This window comes from Aspergillus welwitschiae (assembly GCF_003344945.1).
Source record: "Aspergillus welwitschiae strain CBS 139.54b unplaced genomic scaffold BDQ94scaffold_13, whole genome shotgun sequence".
In the NCBI taxonomy this organism is placed as follows: domain Eukaryota; kingdom Fungi; phylum Ascomycota; class Eurotiomycetes; order Eurotiales; family Aspergillaceae; genus Aspergillus; species Aspergillus welwitschiae.
In genome coordinates this window covers 330,776-354,439 of record NW_020798707.1, presented here as the reverse complement: position 1 = coordinate 354,439, position 23,664 = coordinate 330,776, and the positions used below count along the sequence as shown (strand labels likewise).

General features: G+C 50.1%; 8 protein-coding genes across 8 annotated transcripts; 3 read left to right on the top strand and 5 right to left on the bottom strand.

Moving 5' to 3' along the window:
* Positions 1-6: 6 nt before the first annotated feature.
* Positions 7-1,162, bottom strand: pup3 (proteasome core particle subunit beta 3). Its single transcript, XM_026765970.1, has 4 exons — positions 1,016-1,162; positions 932-950; positions 421-875; positions 7-341 (listed from the first exon to the last, which is right to left on the bottom strand). Exons 1-4 carry the CDS (start codon positions 1,016-1,018, stop codon positions 198-200), a joined length of 621 nt encoding a protein of 206 aa, XP_026627152.1. The 5' UTR covers positions 1,019-1,162; the 3' UTR covers positions 7-197.
* A 157-nt stretch (positions 1,163-1,319) lies between these two features.
* Positions 1,320-3,101, top strand: BDQ94DRAFT_142130 (putative UBX domain protein). Its single transcript, XM_026765969.1, has 2 exons — positions 1,320-1,597; positions 1,655-3,101. Exons 1-2 carry the CDS (start codon positions 1,461-1,463, stop codon positions 3,042-3,044), a joined length of 1,527 nt encoding a protein of 508 aa, XP_026627151.1. The 5' UTR covers positions 1,320-1,460; the 3' UTR covers positions 3,045-3,101.
* Positions 3,102-3,285: 184 nt separating this feature from the next.
* On the bottom strand, positions 3,286-4,967 carry BDQ94DRAFT_142127 (60S ribosomal protein eL36). The gene is made up of 3 exons (XM_026765968.1): positions 4,853-4,967; positions 4,242-4,427; positions 3,286-3,817 (listed from the first exon to the last, which is right to left on the bottom strand). Exons 1-3 carry the CDS (start codon positions 4,898-4,900, stop codon positions 3,734-3,736), a joined length of 318 nt encoding a protein of 105 aa, XP_026627150.1. The 5' UTR covers positions 4,901-4,967; the 3' UTR covers positions 3,286-3,733.
* A 2,600-nt stretch (positions 4,968-7,567) lies between these two features.
* On the bottom strand, positions 7,568-11,124 carry BDQ94DRAFT_142125 (MDM20/NAA25 family protein). Its single transcript, XM_026765967.1, has 8 exons — positions 10,835-11,124; positions 10,459-10,734; positions 10,211-10,387; positions 9,765-10,105; positions 9,431-9,710; positions 8,617-9,379; positions 8,454-8,566; positions 7,568-8,404 (listed from the first exon to the last, which is right to left on the bottom strand). The coding sequence occupies exons 1-8, from the start codon at positions 10,967-10,969 to the stop codon at positions 7,658-7,660; spliced, it is 2,832 nt and encodes a 943-aa protein (XP_026627149.1). The 5' UTR covers positions 10,970-11,124; the 3' UTR covers positions 7,568-7,657.
* Positions 11,125-11,608: 484 nt separating this feature from the next.
* BDQ94DRAFT_142123 (coiled-coil-helix-coiled-coil-helix domain-containing protein) lies at positions 11,609-13,074 on the bottom strand. Its single transcript, XM_026765966.1, has 4 exons — positions 12,853-13,074; positions 12,507-12,614; positions 12,283-12,310; positions 11,609-12,140 (listed from the first exon to the last, which is right to left on the bottom strand). The coding sequence occupies exons 1-4, from the start codon at positions 12,936-12,938 to the stop codon at positions 12,099-12,101; spliced, it is 264 nt and encodes an 87-aa protein (XP_026627148.1). The 5' UTR covers positions 12,939-13,074; the 3' UTR covers positions 11,609-12,098.
* Positions 13,075-15,386: 2,312 nt separating this feature from the next.
* BDQ94DRAFT_169658 (uncharacterized protein) lies at positions 15,387-16,653 on the top strand (the record flags this gene model as incomplete). The annotated part of the gene is made up of 3 exons (XM_026771338.1): positions 15,387-15,757; positions 15,812-16,157; positions 16,210-16,653. The coding sequence occupies 3 exons, from the start codon at positions 15,387-15,389 to the stop codon at positions 16,651-16,653; spliced, it is 1,161 nt and encodes a 386-aa protein (XP_026627147.1).
* A 1,647-nt stretch (positions 16,654-18,300) lies between these two features.
* Positions 18,301-19,908, top strand: BDQ94DRAFT_169657 (uncharacterized protein; the record flags this gene model as incomplete). The annotated part of the gene is made up of 4 exons (XM_026771337.1): positions 18,301-18,393; positions 18,473-18,577; positions 18,633-18,725; positions 18,793-19,908. 4 exons carry the CDS (start codon positions 18,301-18,303, stop codon positions 19,906-19,908), a joined length of 1,407 nt encoding a protein of 468 aa, XP_026627146.1.
* Positions 19,909-21,119: 1,211 nt separating this feature from the next.
* Positions 21,120-23,450, bottom strand: BDQ94DRAFT_142118 (ribosomal RNA-processing protein RRP9). Its single transcript, XM_026765965.1, has 2 exons — positions 22,986-23,450; positions 21,120-22,909 (listed from the first exon to the last, which is right to left on the bottom strand). The coding sequence occupies exons 1-2, from the start codon at positions 23,352-23,354 to the stop codon at positions 21,410-21,412; spliced, it is 1,869 nt and encodes a 622-aa protein (XP_026627145.1). The 5' UTR covers positions 23,355-23,450; the 3' UTR covers positions 21,120-21,409.
* Positions 23,451-23,664: the final 214 nt, after the last annotated feature.

Genomic DNA, 23,664 nt, shown 5'->3' with positions numbered 1-23,664 from the left:
TGGATATCCAGGGCTTGATCATAGTTCATAATACTCATTTTCTGTTTGGCCAATCTCTATCGACAGCACGTATCTTTGAGTCGAGATCTCCGGCGCCAGAGACTGCTATCAACAGCAAGATTCCATGTTGAGGGACGTAAATTAAAACAGACGAACGGCGTGACATTAGAAAACAATTATACTCCAGAGAATGCCATCTAATCTTGCCTTCCCTTCAGTAGACGCTTGGTCACCTTGTCCTTTTCTATGATATACACCTGTGCACCCCAACCGGAAAGGGCGTCTCGATCGACGGCGCTGAGCAAGGCTTGCGAGATGGTCTCGAACAGGTCCTCGGGGGACTACATCAGAATGTTAGTACAGACTCGATACATCACCATCTTCAGTTATTTTTTTTTCTCCAAAAGGGAGTAGTCTTACCAAGTCCGGCTCCCACAGACCCTCGCAGGTACCAAACAGCTGCTCACTGGCAGTTCCGCTAACAATGAAGTCCTTCGCAAAATCGATACACCCGATACTGTCAAATCCGCAGATAAAAGGCTTCCCCGTTGTGCTGTTGATTCCGGCAATGACGGGGCTGACGAAGAAAGGACCGAACCGTTTCTCGTATAACGACGAACTGACCAGGTTGGCGAGAGTCTGGGGGGCAATGTTCCGTTCCTCGCGGAGGCGGTACATGTTGACCTTGTACCGGAAAAGGTCGGACACAGTCGACACGTCGGTGGCCAGGCCGGTCAGACCGAGGAAGGTGGAGGGGCCGTAGTTGAAGATCTTGGGGAAGTTGTTGGAGACAGTCAGGGCCTGCATACCCAACCGGAGATCACAGGCGATTGCGACGCAGTCCTTGCCCACCATGGCGACGCAGGCACCGCCATCTGTTCATCCGAGAGTTAATAGTCATGATGGTAAGCTGTGCGAAGCTAGTACATACTGATATCGAAAGGGGAACTCTGTGGAGGAGGTCTGTCAGCTAGGTTGGTTCGAGGGAGAGGTGAGGGTCACGCAGCACACATACCATGGTTGAGAAAGAATTGCACGACTAGAAGCTCAGAATAGGATCGAATATGAATTTCCGGGTCGAGTTCCAAGAGCTAAGGGGGGATGTGAGCGTGTAGAGGGAGGGTTGAGGCGATGGGAGATGGAAGATGGGCGGAGGATGGATGGATGGAGGAGTGATTGAAGCTCTGCCAGCAACGCGTGGAGCCGCCGAGCTTCTGCCGATGACGCTTGCGCCCGCTGCCTACAATCAATTCCCTCCGCCTTGAACAACCATTCCCCCTCACCCTCCCCATCTCCTTCTCTCTCTCTACTGGCCTAGACTTTGATTAGTGGAATCCAAATAGATAAGCCGGTTACACAGTCGCTTACTGCTGCAGAAAAAAAGGTAGTCGACGGCTTTTCTCTCTGTCCTATCTTGAACCTCATCTTCCCCGCCCCGCAACGTCAAACTCTCTCAAATCATGAGCTCTCATGTCGTGGTTCTTGATGCAACAGCCCGACGAGCTACTATCAAGACGACACCTGGGAAACATCTAACTGATGTTTTACACGAAGCGTGTACAAAGCTAGGTGTGGATGCCAGCCAATATGGACTAAAGTAAGGTTCGACTATGCCCATCCTACGAAGTTCACAAGACTGACGGCTTTTGTCAAGATACAAAGGTAAAGAGCTCGATCTTTCACTGGTATTTCGCCTCTCTGGGCTCACCTCCGGCGCAAAGCTGGAGTTGGTTCAGCTCTCCCGTTCGCCCTCCGTCGTCACCGTCGCTCTACAACTGCCCGAATCTGAAGCACGAGGGGCGCCCCCAAACAGACGACTTTTGGATAAATTCCCCAGCACGACAACGATATGGCTAGTATTGCGCAAATTCGAGGCTGGAGTTGCTGGAGGTGCTCCGACCCGGAATATAACTGGAAGGGGTGTCCCTAGTGGCAATGAAGGCGCAGGGAGACTGTACTACGAAACTCCGGTCGTCCAGATTATGGAACGGGAACTCTCCTCGTTCACTGATCTGCAGAAATCTTTGGCACAGCTGGGATTCAACAACGGAAATGTGCTGCTGAGGCTGAGCTTTCGTCGTACAGAGGAACCTTTGGAGGAGGCTATGGTCAAGATTCAGGAGTACTTCAAACCGTTCGACGACGCGACCCCCAAGGCCGAAGAACCGCCTGCACCTACAGAGCAACCACCACAGGCCGATGCATCCAACAAACAAGAGGGGGCACAGCAACAGCCCGCATCTACTTCCGAGGCACCTTCTACCGCGGAACAAACCCCGCCAACTGCTCCTACATCCAATGCGCCTGCTGCAGAGCCCACCGAAGTACCAGCTGGGTTCTCTCGACCCATAACCGTATTCTCTCCCCCTTCCAACACTACACCACAGTCCGCACAAACGAACTACAACGAGACCGACTACATCCCATCCATCGAACACGCACAAGCACATCAGCGACGACTTAATGCAACCTCCCGACCCCAACGCCTTCCCACGGACGCCGAAATCGCCGCCAAAGCAGCCGCAGAAGAGGAACGGCTCGCCGCAGTCACTCAAGTAGACGTCAAGGTGCGCCTACCAGACCAAAGCCAAGTCGTGGCCAAGTTCGGACAAGAAGACACGGCCAAATCACTCTACGACTTTGTCCGAAACTGTCTTGCCGCGCCATTCGCCAGCGAGAAATTTATCATCACGTCCTCCCTCCCCAAGACATCTAGCGGAGGACAACCGGGGAGACATATCCAAAACGTCGTTCCCGACTCAGACCAACAGCTGCTGATCAAGGATCTAGCCATGATCGGTCGTGTGCTAGTCAACTTCACTTGGGATGCGAACGCATCCCCTGCCGCCCGGCAAAGCCGGGAACTCTTGAAACCCGAACTACGGACACGCGCGCAGGAACTCAAGGTTGAACAGCCCAAGGACGTAACAGATAACTCGGAAGTGAGCAGGCCGAAGCCGACAAGCACCGGGGATGAAACTCGCGGCGAGAAGCGGAAGCCAGGCGGCATGCCCAAATGGTTGAAACTACCAGGCAAGAAATGAAAGATATAGTAGCAGATAGATAGTGAATAGTTATGATTGATGCCAACAATAACCTAAACCCCTATGGGAGTACACAGATGATAGTCTTATAGCTGTCTAGTACTAACTAATAGTTCCGTACGTTCCTCTATGGATAGATAGTGAAGGTCCTTACGGCGTTTATCCGTCCCACTCGACCAAAAGAGCAGGAGAAATTTACTAAGAGCAGAACATCATCAAAACAAACCAACTCGAAACAAAAGATCCCAGTAGTGCAGTGGTATTGTATTAAACTCCGTTTTTTTCTAAACCTTTCTCATTTCAGTCCTTTGTTGCCTATTACCATTTCCATCATCTCAGACTTCCCCAAGTCCTCAAGACAAACCAATGAATCTCGTGAAAGGGCCTGGGGCTGAAGTAGATCAAGTCAAGCGCCCCTACCAGCCAATCCCTCACACCATAGCCCAGGATAAATAACAACAATGAGGAGGAGGCTGTGTAGATCAACCGACCCACGCATTGCGCCCAAAGGGCTATTTTACAACTCGGAGGAAGAGAAGAATGTATTGAAACATGGTTTTTGTTTCTCACTTTCACTTTCATTTCATTTTTTGAGGTTGGGTGTGGGATGTTTTCGTTATCTCATTCTTGGCTAATAGGAGAGAGAGAAAACTGGAAACAGGAGATATTTGGAGAGAGAAATGGAAAGTTTAGTGAGCGCCAGTGCGGCGGGCCTCGGCGATGACCCGCTGCATGTCCTCGACCTTTCTCTTGCCACGGCCGAAGGTACCGAGCTGTGTAGAGAAAAAAGATATGTTAGCAGGTGGTTTTGGTTTGTGAAGAGCTGGAGGGGTATGTGGCGGTGGTTCAAATTGCTTGCTTGTTTGCTTGGGCGCTCGATGGTCCTGTCGTTGGTACTTTGCTTGCTTCGTTGGTTTGATTTGTCGTCTCCGGATGGCAATCATGATCGTTTGGTGATGGATGGATTGTCGAATGATTGCGTTCTCTTCTCTGAGACATAAACCGGTCATGACGCTCATGAGGTCGTACTTATCGATCAAGCAAAATCGTAGTGATGTCGAAGAACACGATGCAGATAGACAACGGACCGGAGCCAAGCAGACAACCGAACGAGCGAGCGAGCAAGCGGACAAGCAAACAATCGAACCTCCCAACCATATCCTTTCCCCCGAATAGTAAAGGCACTGGCAAACGTACTCTCTTCTTGGCGAGCTTACGAGCGCGCTTGTCCTGAGTGTTTCTCAGGAGTTCGATGATACGACGCTCATAGGGGGCAAGACCGACAACCTCGCGGGCGATCTCACGAACGAAGGCCGTGCGGCGGGAAGACTGGCCCTTGGTACGGCTGATCCGGGTCTTGGGGGTGTTGAGGGGGGTGGTTTTCTGCAAGTTATCAAAGACATGTTAGTCCGGTTGTCCTTGATTTTCATTCTGTCTTTCAATTGCGAAATTCTCCATGATTGGAGATATCAAAGCAGCATGTCCCGATTTGATCCAGCCGAGTCGGACGATTTCAGTTCCCAGTTCCCAATCTCATCCATGTCGAATGAAACAAGCAAGAATCGTCGGGCCGTTGTAAAAGAATCCTTCCTCCGCATTGCAGACAAAAAAGACCCTTCTCCCGACATATAATTCTTCAATTCCACCCAATTTTCCGGCATTTTCCTCATTTCTTCCCATCCAAGTTGTGCCTTTCCGTAATCCGCTCACATGCTTGAAATCTCGACGACTCGACCGGACCAAATCTTTCCACGCGCAAAGACAAAACGGGACACTGAAAACAAGCTTCAAGACAGGGGACAACGTACGTGGCCCTTGTTCAGACCGACCACGATTCCGGAACGTTCTTGCGCCATCACGACGGTTGGGACGACTGCGGGTTGGCGACGACGGAGGTTGCTGCTGGGAGTTGTCGAGTCGAGGGGCGTCGGTGCGGATGGAATCGCGATAGACTTTGCTGGGTTTTGGTTGGCCGTTGCGGCAGTGCGTAGCGAGCACTAGGGCTTAGGGTTGGACTGCCCGTCTTTGTCATGTGTTGCGGCCTGAGGTGTCTACTAGCCACTACTACTTTAGGTTTAGCTCGCTTTATGGATTATATGTGGATTTCAGATCAAATGCGGAGTTTCCATCTATTTACTAGTTATCGAGATCTCTATCGATAGCTTTTATGCTCAATTTCACCATCTCTCGTTCTCATACATAACTCACTCTATATAACACAACCCAACTGTTATGCGTATTCTTTCACATCCCGCCCCGACTCAATATCCACTTCCACCTGCACAGTCTTCAGAATCCCATCCCTCGGTGGTGGTGGTGGTTTACAGCCGTCCTCCACTTGGAGTCCATCGATATTAGAGTGGAACCCCCTCTCTCCATCTCCCTCCGCCGTGCCTGCTGTAGTCATGAAGAATGTTCCGTGAAATTGCCCGATCTCCCCCATCTCCCAGTCCGACCCGGACCGCACCAGTTCGGATCTGCTTGGTTCGAAAACTGGGTGCCAGGAAAGGTGCGAAACAGACTGTCGGGTCCCAGATCCGTTACCTGTGCTCGGTAACTTCCTTCTAAACGTAGTGAGACTTGGTGTACTTATGCTCCTGACGAGTGTCTTGGCTTTCTGGGAGGTATATCTGTAGAAGCTTGGCAGGGCTGGTAAGCTACTGGCGATGATTCCCGAGGTTATTTCCGCCGTTCTGGTAGGATATGGTTAGTTGTATAAGTCAGTTTCTATAGAGGGACCATGTGGATAGGGAAGCGGGGTTCATCGCCTACGTCCATAAAAGCTCAGGAAACGCATCGTAGGTATTATCCGTGGAGTTGCGGTTTCTGACGCTCCAACGCAGACGCATCACACTGGCGATACAACCACTATATTGTCCGTTGCAATTAGCGCTATTTACTTGTCTCCCAAGAACATCATGGATCAATTCAGGCTGGCAGACTCACAAAATGCCAGCTGCAAATATAGTTGTAATGCCTACTTTCGTCCGTAAAGCGATCTGCAACCGCCAGACACACCTGATCGGCATCAGCAGCATCATGATATCCGAGACAACGTTCACAATAGACGTCACAAGGACAGGTATGTCAGCATCAATGCAACGACCGGGAACGGTTTTGTCCCAGATTCTTGCTCTTGGCGTACATTCGAAAATCTTCACGATAGTATCCGCCAAGTAGAAGAAAAAGTTCAGCCCCATCAGAATCTGTATGAACCACCATTGGTTACACTTGGGAGATGGTGCGAATACGCGCAAGTAGAGAAGGAAAATAGAAAGCTTGGTTAGAAATATCAAGGGTCCATAGAGAACCTGCGATGCATTTATCAGCTAGATCGCTCCGTCAGCAGCTGTCGTCGATGTGCCTAATTAGAGTGAACGGGGTCATCTTGTACTTTGGCGAAGTCATGCAGATCATGGGGGTCGACCTCCCATTGATGGACACCATTTCCATGTCTGTCCGCCTCGAAGGAGATTCCAACAAAACCTAACAGTCCAAACTAGTAGGAATGTCCGTATGAGTGTATGGGACGGCAAGCAGGAGTCGAATTCATACCCAAGCCAGACAGCAGGTCCCTAGAAAACAGCTCAGGTCAGCTCAGCGCTTCACTAACGAGTCCAACACAAATATCTCACGTACAATCTTCCCAACCAGGCGCCTTCGTAATATAAATTTTCGAATACAACCGCATGGCAACAAAGCCAGTACTCACGACAAGACACACCGTCTGAGTTACTACATTCCAAGGCTGATGCGAGTACCGGTAGTCATAAGAGGGTGAAGGAGAGCTTCCATGCAAATAGAACTCGGCCATGGCATTGTTCATCAGACAAAGCGAAAGAGCTACATCAGCAACAATCCCAACAACTAGACCTATCAGGCCGACAACCGGAGTTTATAACCCTGGTTCAATTCGTGGCCCCAAGGCGGCAAAAGTGACACATTCTAGGGTGTAACTAGTTCTTGCAAGACCCTGTCCTTGCTGGCCATGAAGATCAAACGCTGGCCCCAAACGAAGATGGAAACCTTTTCCCCTGGAAAGAAGGCGCCACAACCTGCCGGGGAACTCGTGTGTGGTACAAGTCTGGGAGGGCCGTGGAAGTGCCCACGACAATGGTTCGGGGAAATTACGCTGCAATGCTAGTGTGACCCTCTCTTTGCTCGTCAAGCTTACCCTGGTGCTTCATCGTCACGAGCACTGGCAGGTTCGAATCGCTAGTCTCATCTACGATGTTTCTGACCCAAGGGCATGGGTTACGTAGGACAGTCATGCATGTCGAATCAAAATGAAATACCGAATCTTCGTAGCAGAGAGATCAACATTCCCACATACAGGTCTCGTGAACGCTTTTCTAACTCCAAGGTCACGTCTGTCTTACATGCCGATTTCTGTCAATGGTGCTTCTTGGGTCTAACTGTACAACAGAAGTGGGAAGCATCCTGAAACCGAAATATCAGACTGCTCCGGATGGTAGCAACTGCCAATCTGGGTACGGATGTCACACGTCGAGAAAAGTATTAGTGGATAGATTGTATTGTTATGAGCAAACTTGGCTAAGGATGGATTGTCTAATTCACATGATTGCTTCAATGCATGCTGCCTTCGCTGAGTTCTACATAGACACGGCGAACACCCCACCAAGACCTTCTTCCCAGCTCTCCATCAGCTCACCACAGAACACCTCCAAAGCAGCCGTATCCAGAGTCTTGTCCAACTCGGTACGAAGCTGGGAGCCATCTTCGCTTCCAGAACCGGCCACAACCAAATCAGTAAGCGAGCCGAGAACACCGGGAGCCGAGATGAAAGATTTGAGGGCTCGAACATTGGCTCGCACACCCTGATGGACTTGGCGTGTCCTGTCAGCCAACTTTTCGACACGTTCTTTCGGTAGCTTGCCCTTGGTCCCCTTTCTCAACCCAACAGTGTAGAGAAGGGACAGGGCCTTAAGCGAGTCGAGTACGGTGAAAAGGCTATGGAAGTACCTCCAGGATGGAGCAGTTGGGGCCTCTGATTTCACGTAGATTGCCGTATTGGATATTACTGGCGAGACATTGGCGTCGTTCACAGTGACGTCGTTGAGCTTGGACTCCAGCCACTCCTCGACCTGGGTGAGACAGTTATCCACCTGTTCCGAGGTGACTGACTTCGACCCGTTCAGGAACAAAGCCAGGGTTAGAATGTTTAGGTTCACCCTGGCACTTTCGATCTCTGACGGGGTCATTTCAGATTCCGCTTCGGGTCCCACAACATCCTCAACCCTAGGCAACTCAGGTTCCACAGAGACGGGTTTCTGAGCCGTCATGGATTTGAGAAGGTCAAAGAGATGGTCAGTCATCCTTGAAGATTTGATCCATTGATCCTAGACTGGTCAGCCATATCCACGGGTCGCAGGACGAGTATTAGCTTACACGAGGCAGGGGTCCCAGGCGCATTCGCTCCTCAAATGTGGGTTGGCCAGGTGCTTCACAATTCATGAATGCATCAAAAATACGCTGGTCGATCAGAGGTGATGTATCTCTTGCTATTGGTAGTGTGAGCAACACACCTCGGACTAAAGATAACCTGACCTACCCATGTCTTGGTAACGACCCATAGGGTCTCCGCCAGCCAGTCGCTGTATGCGTCTCACATCCAGAGCCCACATCCTGCGGCAGATACTCTGCTTGAGGCGTTTCTGCAGATCAATGGTGCCCTGTACGTTGAAGTAGCTTCCATAATCCAGTCCCTTGGAGCGGTTCCTAACAGTCGTGACATCGGCTGATTTGTAGAAGTTGAGTGCTTGGACAAAAGCAGACTGGGGGTTGAAGTCTTTGTACTCTGCTCCCTCGATTGGTGGTGCAGAGTGTGGGTGAATGGTCGCGAGACGGGTGAAAAGATTATGAGCCACCGTCTCGAATTGTATTTGCTTGACCGAGAGTTTACTGAACGTTTTAAGGGCAAGAGATCCTGCGCCGAGACGGAGATAGATCCTCACGAGAAGCAACAATGCTTGGTAATTATGAGGCGAGTCAACCAAAAGACGTTCCAAGATTGCTGCTGCGCGAATCAGAACAGTATCCGGGACTTGTTCGCTGCTGTCGGAAATCCATGCGCCACTAAAGCGAATCAAGCTCATGGCCGCAAGCAGACACAAGTCATCACTGGGCTGACTCTCAATCGTAGATGGTGCTGAGCTCTTTTCAGGGCGCTCGACTTCGCGATAGACCTGCAGGCAACGAGAAACGAACTCCTCGACCTTCGTCTTAGATGCATTACTTTCGTTTGCCGACAGTAGAAAGCAGTATTCGCACTTGAGCGCATTGATCTTCGCAACCTCCTTGGACGGGTTCTTCTCCTGTACAAAAGGATTAGTGGGAGTTGGACCAATTATAGCTTCGTGACTTACGTCAGTTTGTCCGGCTGCGCTTGCAGATATGTATTCTACGAATTTTAACACGGAGGTCTTGTCCAGTGCTGGCACGTAGCTTCGCAAATCACCAAAGCAATAAAGCTTGTGCTTGTTGCGATCGAAGTACTCCTGACAAGCAGTTACTAGGTCATCGGCCTTCAGGTTACCCGCCTGGAAGGTCCAGTGCATCAGGTCAAGTCGAGCCAATTGCGCATTGCGGGACTTCGGTACAGCCGCAACAAACTCGTCAACGAACTTCTGTGTCGCGTCCGTGGTCCTTGGACATAATGTTAGCTGCTGTATATGTGACACAACGGAGCTAAGCACCTACTCTGAAGTGTTGATGTTTTTGGTTGCAGCAATAAGAAGGTGCCATACAGCCCAGTCGTCACGCTCCTGGAGAGCTTTTTGTTCAGCTTCGTTCGTCGGGATCGCAAGCAGCGCCTTTGTGTAGGCCAGGCCATCTGTCCACATCTGAGCCTTTTCCAGGCTCGAAAGCTTCTCTCCGATGAATGACCAATCGTTCTGGATCACGCGCGAGCTAATACCAAGATTCTCGCTATCAAGGATCTTCACAATCTCGGCATGACGTTCTTGGGATTCGAATATTTTAATGAGCAACAGCAACTCCTCGGCCGATTGGATAGCTCTGGGAGGGCTCAGCAATTCTTTCTGTTTTCAAACATTACCATTTTGTCACACAGTTGAAGCCGTCAAAGCAGACTCACATCGGACAGAACGTCCAACGAGAGTTGTGGTGAATGGAAAAGAACATACCGAATCGGAAGGAACACTTTCGGCAGCCTTGGATATCATACGGTAGGCCAGCATTCCAAAGAGTTTGCGATCAGCCTCGGAGCTAGCTTGGTCGATGGAGACGAGGTAGCTAAGGAAGATGGCCCACAGGTGGTACTTCCTTGTCTTGGGGAAGTTACTCTGAAGAGCCATAGCAGCCTAAGGTTCCCCCAACCAGAAGCAAATATCAGCCTCAGGAACCATGAACAATGCCAATCCAATGTACCGACCTTCTGTGCGGACTTCCAATCGTCACCTTCGAACGCATATTCGAACCATCTCATTTGAATATCCAAATCTTTCGAATTGGCCTTCGAGGCCTTCTCCCAGATACTTCTCAGGGTGTCCGCATGGTTAGGCATGCGCTCCAGCGTCTCGTGGAGGATATCGAGGGTGTCGAGGTCCGTTGTGGGCGGTTCAGCTTTGCATAATTCGAGGGTCTCCGAGATACCGCGATTACGGTTTGCATCGTCGGCGTGACGGTACAGGATGTTTGCCTTCCACGCCTTTATTCACTAGTTAGCAGGTTTATGTTGACAAAAACCACGGTAAGCAATTGATAATATTGTGTTTGATGCATGATTAGAGTATAGCATTATTACCCACTTTGAGGAACCTAGTGTCTTCGCCCTTCTTGATGCGCTTATCAATCAGTTGAAGAGCCTGCTTAAGGTTCTGCCCATCAATGGCATCTTGAACCTGCTTGTTCCGCCGATGAAACACGGCGTCACTGGTGGACATGACGAGAGGGGCAGACTCGGAGAGTCGGGGGTACGGATCCCAGGGATCTAGTTAATTATAACCAGAACAAGGGGGCAGGACGTATGCTGCGCGATCAAGCACAGCACACGGTGTGCGGGGTAATATATACGGCGATGATGAGGGGAGAAATTAAGGTGTCTGTCTCCTCATACTTTCTTTATCGGCTTTCTGCTGAGTTTGGTGGGCGGGGAAGCTTTGCGGGAAGGCGGTGACGGCCCGGGAACTTGGTTGCTTGCAGCAGCCATCAGTGCGCATGAGTACTCTGAGTAGAGTGGAAAGTATGAAATGACTGGTAGCATTATTTGTCATTATCTAAGATCTCTGAGGTATCTGGTATAGTTTTGGCACCTTCATTAGTTCGGCTAGAGAAGGAAGACACAAAATGCTAGCATCATGATGGGCGCCGTAAAGAATCGGGTAGTAGTAACATTAGTATATTTAAACCAGCTTGTATCCACCCTGTAGAACAGTTCATACTCAAGTCATTATACTCGCAACTTCTTGCCCACCCTGCCCAGTGCCTAGTACTATTACTAGTAGTGGTTCATTGAACTTACCACGACTACAATGATCATTCTGTAATGGACGTCATAAAGCTAGCAAACCTTGTTACTGTGAGCTGAAAAGATTTGGAAACCGGATCATTATAATAGTGACACATATAATATACAGAGAACAGAGACTAGACAAATGACTGAAGTCACGAATTGAGAACGCCAGGCAAGACCATGCCAAAATGAGGCCTCCTTCACTGTACAGACGAGCTGGAATATAGTGAAGGATAGCACGTATTCCATGACAGAAACAGTAATCGCTTTCCCGATAGCAGCAGCTAGTGGTGGAAATACAGTTTTTATCAAGTCACTGAACACATAGGCGGCTTGCTGGTGCATAACCCGGACCGCTGACAAGTAGCATCCATGCTAATGCCTTAGATCTGAACGAAAAATATAGCTCGCCAATGGGAGCAAGAGATAAGTAAGAGCATGGTTCTGGCACAGACGATACTGAAAGGCTGATAAACACAGGCGTGATAACAGGGCGATTATGATGGTGGCAGTTCCAAATGCAATCAGTGCAGTATAGAGAGCCCCAAGAAGCCCTCAAATCAGCGTTTGGCTGCAGACGAGCCAAGCTTCTTTTGTGTCAACTGAAGAAAGGCGTTAGTTCATCTATAGCTGAAAGCAATGTCATGAATTTCCTCCATGGGCGCGCAATCAGTTTCCCGAGCGTTGATTTCAGCAAGGGAGTGGTAAGGCCGCAGGAAAGCAAGCCCAAAGGTCTGTACTCACCCATTCCTTCTTACAATCTCGATAAGCCCTGAATAGTCCCTGGTCAGTCTAAGGGATGGATAATTCGAGCAAAGTAATGTAACACCAAAAATGGCTACTTCAGCCACTTGACAGGTATAAGACGGCAGCATATGTAACTCATCAGAGACAAATGGCACCAAGCCAACCAGTCGTAGCGACTGAGAAAAGACGAGGTGATGTATTTCATAAATTGGTGAACTTACTGGAAATAATCCGAGCACATCTCCTTATCAAAACCATTGCGCTTCATGCACTTTAGGCTTCGATCTGCGAAATCTTGACATGGGTCAAAGTATTCGCTTGCCGTTTTGCTAGAGACGACAGATGATTGTCAGTCATGACCTATTATCTACAACTAGCTAGCATGTGCTAGCAGATCCACCTTGTCTTCTCTCCCCCTCCGGGCGGAAACCAATGGTATCATTGAAACAACACGAGAGAACCCAAAGCAAGAAGCTGGAGATTCGAGCACATGATTACGCTCGCTCACCAAAACAACAGGGAAAATTGAGGTGAGAATCAGAAACGGAGGTAAAAGTTTAAACATACCTGGTGAATTTCCGCTCCACCCGCTCCCAGGCATTGGGGTTGGTTTGATCGGATGAGGATGGTTGTTTATCAGATTGGGAGGCCATAGTTTGTAATGAGCCGAGCAAGCGAACACCTGAATTCGGAGCGTGATAGGGTGACTGCGAGAGTAGAAGACTCTAGGTCCGAGAATAGAGAACTCCGGGATATTGCGGGTAGATGTTGATGTTGATGTTGATGAGGATGGCAGTAGTTGTACCAATCGAAGCGGCCGGAGGAAAATCCAGACCCGCCAGTCTTGGCGTGGAGATCCATCCCCGGGAACGAGAACCTTAAAAAGTAAAGAACTCACTGACGCGGTTGAACGTCGCGTGGTTGAGAGAATGTAGACTGCGGATCCGTTCTAAAACTTAGGGGAGTCTTGATCTCAAGCTTCAATCTTGGTTTGTAGTTGGTCGCCTGCGGGCAATTCCGTTCTATGATTACTGCGTCCTTCTAGAAAGATGGACTGTCTGTGCTGCGTGCTCGGAGCTCAGGCCGGGGATCACTTATCTACTAGGTTCTTGGATGATTTCGCCCTGCAAGTGTGGAGCCATCCGCGCATTTTACCAAAGATACGGAGATTTAAGCCCAGAGTATATACGGGTTCGCAGGGGCTCAATCTCAATAATGACTGACTCCAAGGCAGTGGGTACCCCTCATTGCCATTGCGTTCCGGGGTGGCTTGCTTTTCTTTTCCCGCCGAACGTACTATTTTGCAGAATAGTGCCAAATTGATCACCAGAGATTTAATGGCGTTCTCTGATTGCGTACATTTTGGTTGCGAAAGTTTCTGACGTTGTTCCCGGTCGTCACATGGTCTAACCCCGGCTCCCATAGAGCGTGCTGGTTCGAGGGAGAATTTCATATCCAAAGAAAGGTATTGGTAGGATGGGCGACGATTTGCAAGTCGAATCTGCCTTTCCTGTTGGGTGGCCCATCCATGCTCTGAGATAATCCTATTTGGCTATATGACAGTAAAGTTGTTCAACGAAGCCGGCTAGCTTGCAAGCATCCTGAATCGAGCCGGCCTGCATGATTGCAAGCACTGATAGTATTCCTCACGCCCACTACACCGTCAATATATGACATAGGGTAAATTATATCATGACTTCGCCGCTCATTTGTGTTTGCACATCCCCTGTGGGGGTGCCAATTAGCCAGTGGGCGAGTTGTCGGAAAGTATCCCAACCTTTACTGCTCACTCACATACACAACGCTGTTGCTTTATCCGGATCAAGCAAAGAGATCTCGGGATATGGCCTGTTTCGGATTACGAGGACCGCTGCCAGTCCGTCCGTAACGCGCCTTAGCCGGACGCAGACATCAAATGACATCTATATATGCGCGGGAAGCGCAAGGACCGCAGAACTCTTGAGTTCGCAACGGCTGGCACAGGCTGTAGAAGAGGGAGGGCCGTAGGGAGGGATCTCCGTTATCTGATAGCCGCACCAGCTTGCTAATAATCTGCCCAGCTGAAGAACTGAACCCATCCCGATCATTTACCAAATCAAGTCAATAATTCCCCACTACTAGTGGCTTCAGTGCGTAAAAATTTGGCAACTCTCATAAAATACGTTCAACCCTCAACCCCGACAAAGCGGGACATCGATCGGTGCCCGTCTGGTCCTGGAATGCCCTAATCGAATCTTTAGCAGCCGATATCCCAAACAGGAACAGTGAAGCACGCCGCCGTCAGGTTCAATTTGATGTAGTAAGATATTTCAGCGCTAGCCGCACAAATCCAGCTGGAAATCTAGATGCCTGGTCTGGCTTTCCCAAACCGGTTGACACAATCAGCATGATGCTGAAGCGCTATCTGCCCACGCCTTGCCATTGGATTCTCTTTGGTCTGGATCTACCCGGCGACTGAAAACACCGACAAATCCAGGGCCTACCAAGCATTGGCCGGCCATCATGAAAATGGTCTCTTGGTTGGCTAGGGATTCACTGTGCCAAACCAGACACAGGATCAGTATCCACGGGCTATCTCCATCGGCTATCGCTATAGGCCTAAGATGTTCGTGCTGCTGCCATAGGATAGAATGAAAAGCGGGGCCCAGTTAATTTTCATGACCAGCCGCATAGGATCTCACCGAATATGAGGACTTGATAACAGAAATTCCCCAAGAAGAAGTAGTCCCTCGATGCTTGAGCCACTAGCACGCTCCAATATGCCCATGTATCCATTAACAGGCTTTCATCGACCAAGGAACATACCGTGCGTATTTTCTTAAGCTAGGACTTGCTGGGCAGCTGTTAAGCTTGAGAGGGAATTCACATATTGGAGAAAGCTCACTGATTTGTCGAGCTACAGCGTGCAGTGAAGTTATTTGCATCCGGATCTTGCCATGGGCAGATTTGTTAAGTTTAGGTATAAATACCTGGTCACCCTTTAACAGTTATCCTCACCATCAGCTTCTCTCAGTCCTTCAAGTAACAGACCATCGTCTTCTTTCAAGTAAAACACCACCGTCCTCTTTGCCAGTTGTCTCTATAAAACTCCTCTCTGAAAAATGGCCTTTGTGGGAACTAGCATGGCCAGCCCGGTCTCAGCCATTAATGAGGTAGTCGACATCACCGGAGAGGCCTTCCAGGAAAATGAGGCTTGCCAGGTCGAAAAGGCCGCTCCAGAGCCAGAGCATGTGGTATTCGATCCGTCCAAGCATCTCGCTTTTGTGCCTCCTTCGAAGGTCCACACGATGAACGAGCTCGGCTACCCTAACAATCGTGGAGTTTCCCCTGTTGGCGTCTCCGAGCCATTCTCACTATTTTCGGTCGAAGCTGTGGAGCACATGCGTAAGGAAGTTCTCACCAGTGAGGTTTATGCCAAGCATAAGTACTCGAGTGAGATTGCCGAATGTCAGCTAAGGGGCTATGCAGCTGAGTAAATATCGAAGCTTTCATCCCATCTGAAGCCATGACTGACACATAGGAACAGGTGCGCTCCATTTGTTTATGACGCTTGGAAAAATCCTGAAACACTTGCTATAATCTCCAAAGTCGCCGGTGTCGATCTCGTCCCGGTTATGGACTTCGAACTGGGCCACGTAAACATTTCTGGTCACAATGAAGAGGAGAAGCATGAAGCCGTGAAGGAAGCCGGGGTATTGGGTAAGGGTATTGCCGTGAAGCCCAGCAACGATGATGCCATAGTCGACTGGCACACTGACAGCTACCCCTTCGTTTGTGTGACAATGCTATCCGACTGTACCAATATGATCGGTGGAGAAACGGCCCTTAGAACGGGCAACGGCGATATTGTCAAAGTCAGGGGACCGCAGAAGGTAAGTACATGACAATTGGATCTTAATAGCTCAAGCTTATGAGTTGTCCTAGGGTTCGGCAGTCATCCTACAAGGCCGGTATATCGAGCACAAAGCTCTCCGTGCTTTGGGGGCGACCGAGCGAATTACCATGGTGACTTCCTTCCGGCCTCGGGCTTCGTCCATCAAGGACGACACCGTGCTTACCACCGTCCGCCCAATATCGGACCTCAATGAATTGTATCATCAGTTCACTGAATATCGATTCGAAATCCTTGGCGATCGTCTCCGTGACGTCAATAAACTTATGCGAGACCAAAAGCGAGCCCGGCGCACTTTTGATACGCGTGCTGCGAAACTCTTCATTCGTGAGCAGATCGATTTTTTGGAACACATGAATAAAGAGATCGTGGACGACGAAAAAGTGATCAAGGGAGTGATTGATGATAGTCACCTTGTGTCAGAGGATCTGAAGCTAGAGCGTTCCCGGAAGCGGGCGCTCGCAGATGTCGAGTAGTGCAGCCTTCAGATTCTACGTCTGCTAAGCCTCATCATCTGAAGTTTATCACTTTCGCTTCAATTCGGCTTCGAAAGTCAACGCTCTCGATTTCTTGTCACAGGAAGAAATAATATTTTCTAAAATCAGATAGGATTCTAAGTCAAATCTCTCCATATTATCCCGCTTCATACATAGTGTATTTAAACCTGCATAAGCTCATCAGTAGATAGTCAGGAGACATTCTTCTTGTTGGGGGTAACCCCCTAGGGGGGTATAACCTGAAAGCTGGTGGTCTTAAGGCGTTTATCAAGCGCTTTAGTGCAACAGGAGCGGTTAGAAGAGAGTCACAAGCTGAAGCCATGTGCTGCTTGGCTGAAGTACTACTAAATGCACCACGTACAGATGACCTGCAGTCAGTTGCCAATTGAAGAGAATCGACATTGTGAAGCCGTTCGCACCGGGGGTCTGAAAGATGATACTTCATTCATTGCTCCATGAGAACTATTTATATTGCTATGATCCAATCTGTACAACGGTGAAGTGTGCTCTATGAGGATGGCCATGTTATAGGAGCTGAGTAGAGGAGATCAAGTATAAGTGTGGCAGACGATTGGTGTCCGGATTTCAGCCATGTTCCTTCGGTCATATGGTGGAGACACGCCAGCCTGATTATTGCCACAAAAAGAAGAAGGCATCACATTGTACTAGAATATGTTGCCCCCTGCATACTCACATAAGGTTCACCGAAGCGCTGGGACATGCGAAACGAATGCACTAATATGGAAAAGGGTGGTGGTGGCCAACCTGCCGCAAGTATCGGAACTGTTGGGATATGAGCAAGCCCCATCTCACTGTTCATACAAAGATAAAATCTGGATAATTTATTCCGATCCAACTGTAGTAATAACCCCGACGTGGTCCACTTATGACAGAGCTAAAGCGCTGCTGAGATATATTTGGCGTATCGACGGTGAGACGGCGCCGGGTTACTCCTTCGGCCTTAGTTTTCCGTTAGGGTCGTCGTCTAGCACTGAAGAGGGACAAATCACAGCCCATGACCTTGTCCGCTAACCCATCAAACTGGATTCAATCCCGTCTCTCCTCCGTTTCTTTTGACCGGCGTAATTGTTGGAAGTTGGAAAGATGTGTATGTGTTGGAGGATACGGAGTAGAGATAGATGGGATCGACCCGACGACAGGTAGAGTTTCGGCTTCTTCCACGGTTCCACTCAATCATCCGCCGCCCCATTGTTTGCTCGGTTTGCGCGCAGATTCCCCGACCAGAAAATCATGCTCACGCCGGCCAGACCAATCGCCATATGATCAATTCTCTTTCTTTCTTCGAATCTTTTCTCTTTGCTTCGTGCCGGTCATACCGTCTGGTACCTTCAGGCCAAGAGCACACCGTCTCGACATCTCTAGCGCCCTTCTCCCGTCGCGTCAAACTCCAGCGCTTGGTGGGGAGTTCTTTCTGTCAATGTCCGCAATCCTCGCGCGTACCTGAGAGTTCCCATCCATACTACTTGTATCCCACCCCTTCCTCTCCGACCGCACACCGTCTACCTTCCGTATCTGAGACGGAACTTGTCGCGTCGGATACAAGGACAAGATCATCAACTATATAAACCCGTTACCACCAGCGTCTGATCCGTGCCCCCTCATACCATGTCCGAACCTACCCCCGCTGGAGCTGCCTTGAGCAATGGCTCCGAGAGCACCAGCACATCAAATGTCAATACTGGAGATAACGCGTCAGGGGTGAGCTTCCCTTTGTAGGGTCAAGCCTTTCATGCGCTGATATATATCGTTATTTTCTAGCTCTTTCAAACCCTGCAAGGTCATGTCGACGATATCCGTTCTCTCCTACAATGCGGCGTTTGCATCCGACCACTTTATGAACCCTATACCCTTGCCTGCGGACATACCTTTTGCTACAGTGTCAGTATCGCCAATCTCGACGACACTCATAAGTTTTGGCGTCTAACCTTTCGCTCTAGTGTCTAACATCATGGTTTGTTGGTGGGAGGCACAACAAGACATGCCCGGACTGTCGAGCACCGGTGAAAGCGCAACCAGCTCCCGCTTACTTGGTAGGCCTCTGCATATCATACTTGTTTCTGATCCGATGCTCAACAGGCACTAACTGAAATACTCAAGGTCCGCGCTGTTGTTCAAATGTTCACAAGTCGCCCGGAGCTGCTTGATAAGGGCGAGACCACAGACGAACACCTAAGCCATCAACGCGAAGAAGCGGAGCGACTGGAAAAAGACAAGGCCAACACACACCCGCGGGAAGGGGGCCTGTTCCGTGGTACGTTCAACAAGAAGCTTCCAGTCGCGCAACCTATCGTGGACCTCGAGGACAATGTTGTGCGTTGTCCACGTTGTTCCTGGGAGCTAGAGGAAGATGAAGGATGTGCACAATGCGGGTATCGACAAGATGATGAGTCTGTGACTGGAAGTTCAGGCTGGAGTGAGTCAGACGAAAACTCCGAGATGACGGACTATTTGGAAGACGATGATGAGATTGAAGATGGGTTTGGGGACGCGGATGAATATGGCTGGGATCCCAGCCATGACCAGCTGCCCCTTGATATTCAACCTGCCGACATAGACCAACTTTATCGTCAGTGGTATGGCCTAGCGCCTGGCGACCTTCCGGGTGTGCGCACAACTGGGCCTTTTCGCCGGCAGAACCATTATGGCTGGCCTTCTGGAGTTTCGTCAGCTCTCGAGGAAGATAGCGACATGGACGATGAGGACGAGGATGCAGACATGGATTCGTTCATCGACGATGACTTGGAACACGATGATTATTCAGAATCTGACCGATCCACAGTGGTTGGGCGGCATGAAATTTCGGTCACCCACACTATTGGAACTGACTTGTCAACCTTTGATGAGATGTCTGAGGAAAGCGACGAGGAGAGCCTGGACGATGAAAGTCATGATGACGACGACGATGACGATGACGATGATGACGAGGATCCGATTCTGCCTCCTGTTGGTGGCATTCGGCGCAATCGCATCCAAACCTACCGAATACAGTCGAGTTCGCCATCTTGCGAGAATGGGACTTCCGGTACAGCGTCGGGACGCAGTGAATCCAGATCCCAGGGAGATATCCGTCATGATCCACGGTTACAACAGCAAGTGTCCGCTGGATCTACTGTCATGAATGCAATCAGCGTGGATGACGATTCTGACGAAGGCCCCGTGCGACCAACTAGGCGGACAAGAGACAGGGGCAATCGCCGACCCTCGGCCTATTAAATCACCCCGACAACTCATCTACGATTCTAATGACGATTGATATTACTTCCTAATGATCCATTATGTGCGACTTCTCTTGATCTTGCGGTGCTCGATCACCCATCCTTGGGACCTCAAAAGAAATATTACCCTTCTATATCTGGCCTACTACATACACCCCAACAGCCGAGCTGGCAATCTGATTTGCGACCACCCCGAAGAAGATACGAGGTCGCGTTCTATTCTACATGTTCCAGGACATTTGCATCATCCCCGTAAAGAAGGCTTAACCCTCCCTCAGGCCATTTGAAAATACCCCTGTTTGCGATCCGTTGTCTCATGCTACTTGTTCAGTACCTTGGGTAAAGGTTGTTATCAAGCGCCATTCCTTTTATGACATATCCGTTTAAGAGCACATGTATCATCAAGCATCTTATAGTCTTCTTATTTTCCCGCCATACCATCATTCTAGATTGCAGGAAATACCGATCTCATTGATTGAGACAATACATAACAAAAATCTCACACTAATCAAGTGAACCATGATCCAAGCAGTAGTAGTATATCAGTACAACAGAATTAAAGATCATTTTCCACACCCCCAACATCGAAAGCATCAATCGCTTAACCCACCACCACTATCCCACCTCTCCACAACAACCACAATCGTACTAGTAACGCCGCATCCTTCCCCGGTACGCCCGGCGTGGGCAGCACTACATCTTCCCCTCTGTGAATTCCAATCCTAACTGCGCACATTCGCGTGCGCGCGTCGCGGAATTTGGTGCTACATGAATAACTCCTAGTCTTTCCCGCTCAACAGATCAACATATGGAGCGAGTACTGCTCTGATCATACGCCATAGCCGTAAATAGTAATAGTATTGAACTAAACTTAGTAACTATGCATCATGCCCCGCCCAACTCGCCGAGTCCACTATCTAGTCTAGGCAGATATCCCTATCCGCCTTCAGTCTAGTCGCCGGCTTTAGCGCCGGGGAATTAATGAACCCGCTAGACTTAGTGGCCTGCAGGTTGCAGGGTCGTTGTCACGCTCGGCGCTTATGTTGTGGTTTCAGCTGACGATTCTCGTCGGTAGGTAGAACTTCAACATGCCGGCTTTGTTGAGGATTGGTGAGGGTGTGAATTTGGTTTCTGTTGGTGGGTTTGATGGTAGATGTCTTATGAGAAATACTATTACTAGTGGTAGGAGAGGAGTCATTGAAGAAAATTCTCATGTTCAAAGTATATACATCGTACAAAAAACCGGCTAAATCACGGGGATTAGAGAGATAGTAGAACAGAAAAGTACCTCTTCTAATGCGAACTTTTGAAAGCAATATGCAGAGACCACCGGCCCGGGAATAAAGATACATGCATAGAGTAGATAGAAAAGAAATATAGGATGCACAGACGCCATGATGTTTCCACTACATTGCATACAGCCGTCCAGCGCCGCCACCAAGATCAATTAGTCAGTCAGCGCCTCGATTCGGATACTAATCGATCGATGCCAGGATCGATCATTTCGATTTTTGGGAGATGAATGGTACTTCGAACACGACGGCACCGTTCCGACCGTCCGCGGTGGGGCCGTCATGGAAGTTGTTGGAGAAGCATTTGAACCTTGCTAGCCGATGTTCCTTGCCAACAGCGGCTACGATGCAGAGCCCATGTTGCTCGGGCGCAGACGGCTTGGTGTTGGACTTGGACTTGGACTTGGGTTCCGCTGGCGCTTGGCCTGGTTTGGCGGTTTCTGCGCGACGCTCGAAAACAGCAATATCGTTGATCACACCCTTGATCAGCGGTTCTGCTTCCTCCTCGGTCTGCTGGGCCGGCGCACCATCAACTGCCATGTGATCCGGGCTCGTCGGTGTGTCGAAGGCAAGGGTCTGCTTTAATTGCTCGGATGGGGTGTCGGGGGTTAGCGGAATGCTGGATCCTGCTCCGATAGGGCCCAGAGGAACAATGGTCTTTTTGTCTTCCGAGATCTTCCATGCCCGGATGAAGCCATCCCAGCTGCCGCTAAGTACGACGTCTGTGCCCGGAAGCGTAGTCAAAGCGGTGATCCAGCGGGGCATGCGCCGGAGGTGACGGGAATTGTGTGCTGCGGTTTCTTGATTGACTTCAGAGGAGAGTTCGTCCAGTGGAGGTAAGGGGTCGAGGCCGTGTGCGTGAGGGATCGTGTGAAGCGGCTTCTTCTTGTGAATGGACCAGAGAGAGATGGAACCTGAGTCCGATCCAGTAACGAAGTGGTTAGGAGGTAACGGCGATACGCAGTCAATGTTGTTCTCTTGATAGGAGGCGCTCTTAGAACCACCACGGAAGATCAGTTGGGATTCCTCGATAACCTTCCACAACCTGGCCGTGCGATCGCGCGCTCCCACACTGACACACTGATCGATGGCCATGGCGGCGACGGACGTAACATGATCTTGATGTCCGAAGAGTGTTTCAACATAGGCATGGCCGGCTGTACTCAGAGACCAGGTCTTGATGGTCCGGTCATAAGAGCCAGAGAAGAGCTGCTCTCCAGAACTCATGGTAGAGATATGACGAGCGAAGGCAAGACCACTGACAGCGTCGCGATGTTGTGTGAAGGTCTTCAGGGGGGTAAGAGTCTCCGCGTCCCAGACGATGAGTTTCCGGTCTTCTCCTCCCGTGGCTACAAATTTTCCGGACGGCGACACTGCGACGGACAAGATGTTCTTGGTATGTCCATGCTCTTCTCCCGTCTCCGCAACCTTTCGCAAGCCCCGCACAAACCTGACCTGCTTTGGCTTCTTCCGCTGAGGGCGAGGAGGGCGTTTGGACTCCTCTCCATTTGTTGTAGAAGTCGTGGAGGTGGGTGTGGCGAGTTCCCATTTAATCAAGGTCTTGTCCTTCGAAACGGTGTAAACATACGGCGCATGGACTGCAATTGACGTAGTTGACTGCGTATCTGCCCGGAAGAAGGTATGGGAGGCCGTCGAGAAGGCCAAATCGGAGGCAATCTGACGATAAACGCGTCCTTTGAATTCATCCTGCAGCTCTCGTCAGCTCTGCATGTAAAACGCCTGACCAGCCGAACAGGAGCCGGATGGGCGGATTTGTACTTACAACATCCTCTTTCAGCCTCTCTGCGATCAAGTCACGATCGATCTCGGCCGCGTCAAAGCCAAAGTCCTCCACTTCATCCCGGACATTTTCCAAGTACCGCTCCGCAAGCTTCAATCTCCGGTCTCCGGCTGTCTCTCCTTCGTCGGATTCTGAGCCACTTTCCTCCTCCGATAACCCTGAGGCACCACTGAGCTCATCCTCATCAATGTCGCTTCCCGAAACTGACGGCTCCCTAGTCTTCTTCTTGCCACTCTTTGCGCCTGCATCTCCGTCTCCATCGACACCTCGTTTCTTAGACGCGGGGGCGCCAGCGCGGTCTTCTCTCTTGCGCTTCCGCTGCGAAGCGGGCAGGGTGAAAAAAGACGACATCACCCAATGTAATTGACCGAAGCTCCGAGAGTGGAAAACGGGCGGTAAAAGAGGGTCTGGAGGGGAAGAAGGCTCTGGCAAATTGGCCGATGCGATGGAGATACTCGGTTTCTCACTTTTTTCTGCCGGTGGACCGTGCAGGCGGAAAGCGCATCAACTTTACGCCTAATTGCTGACTCAGCGCGGAGCTCCCGCCTAAGGCAGTAAGGCAGCAAGAGCCGCAGCTCCAGGCAGTCAAAGCTCCGCGCGGCCAACGATGGGCTCTCGACTGTCATCTTTCCATCTCCTCTTCCATTACCCCCCTCTCTTT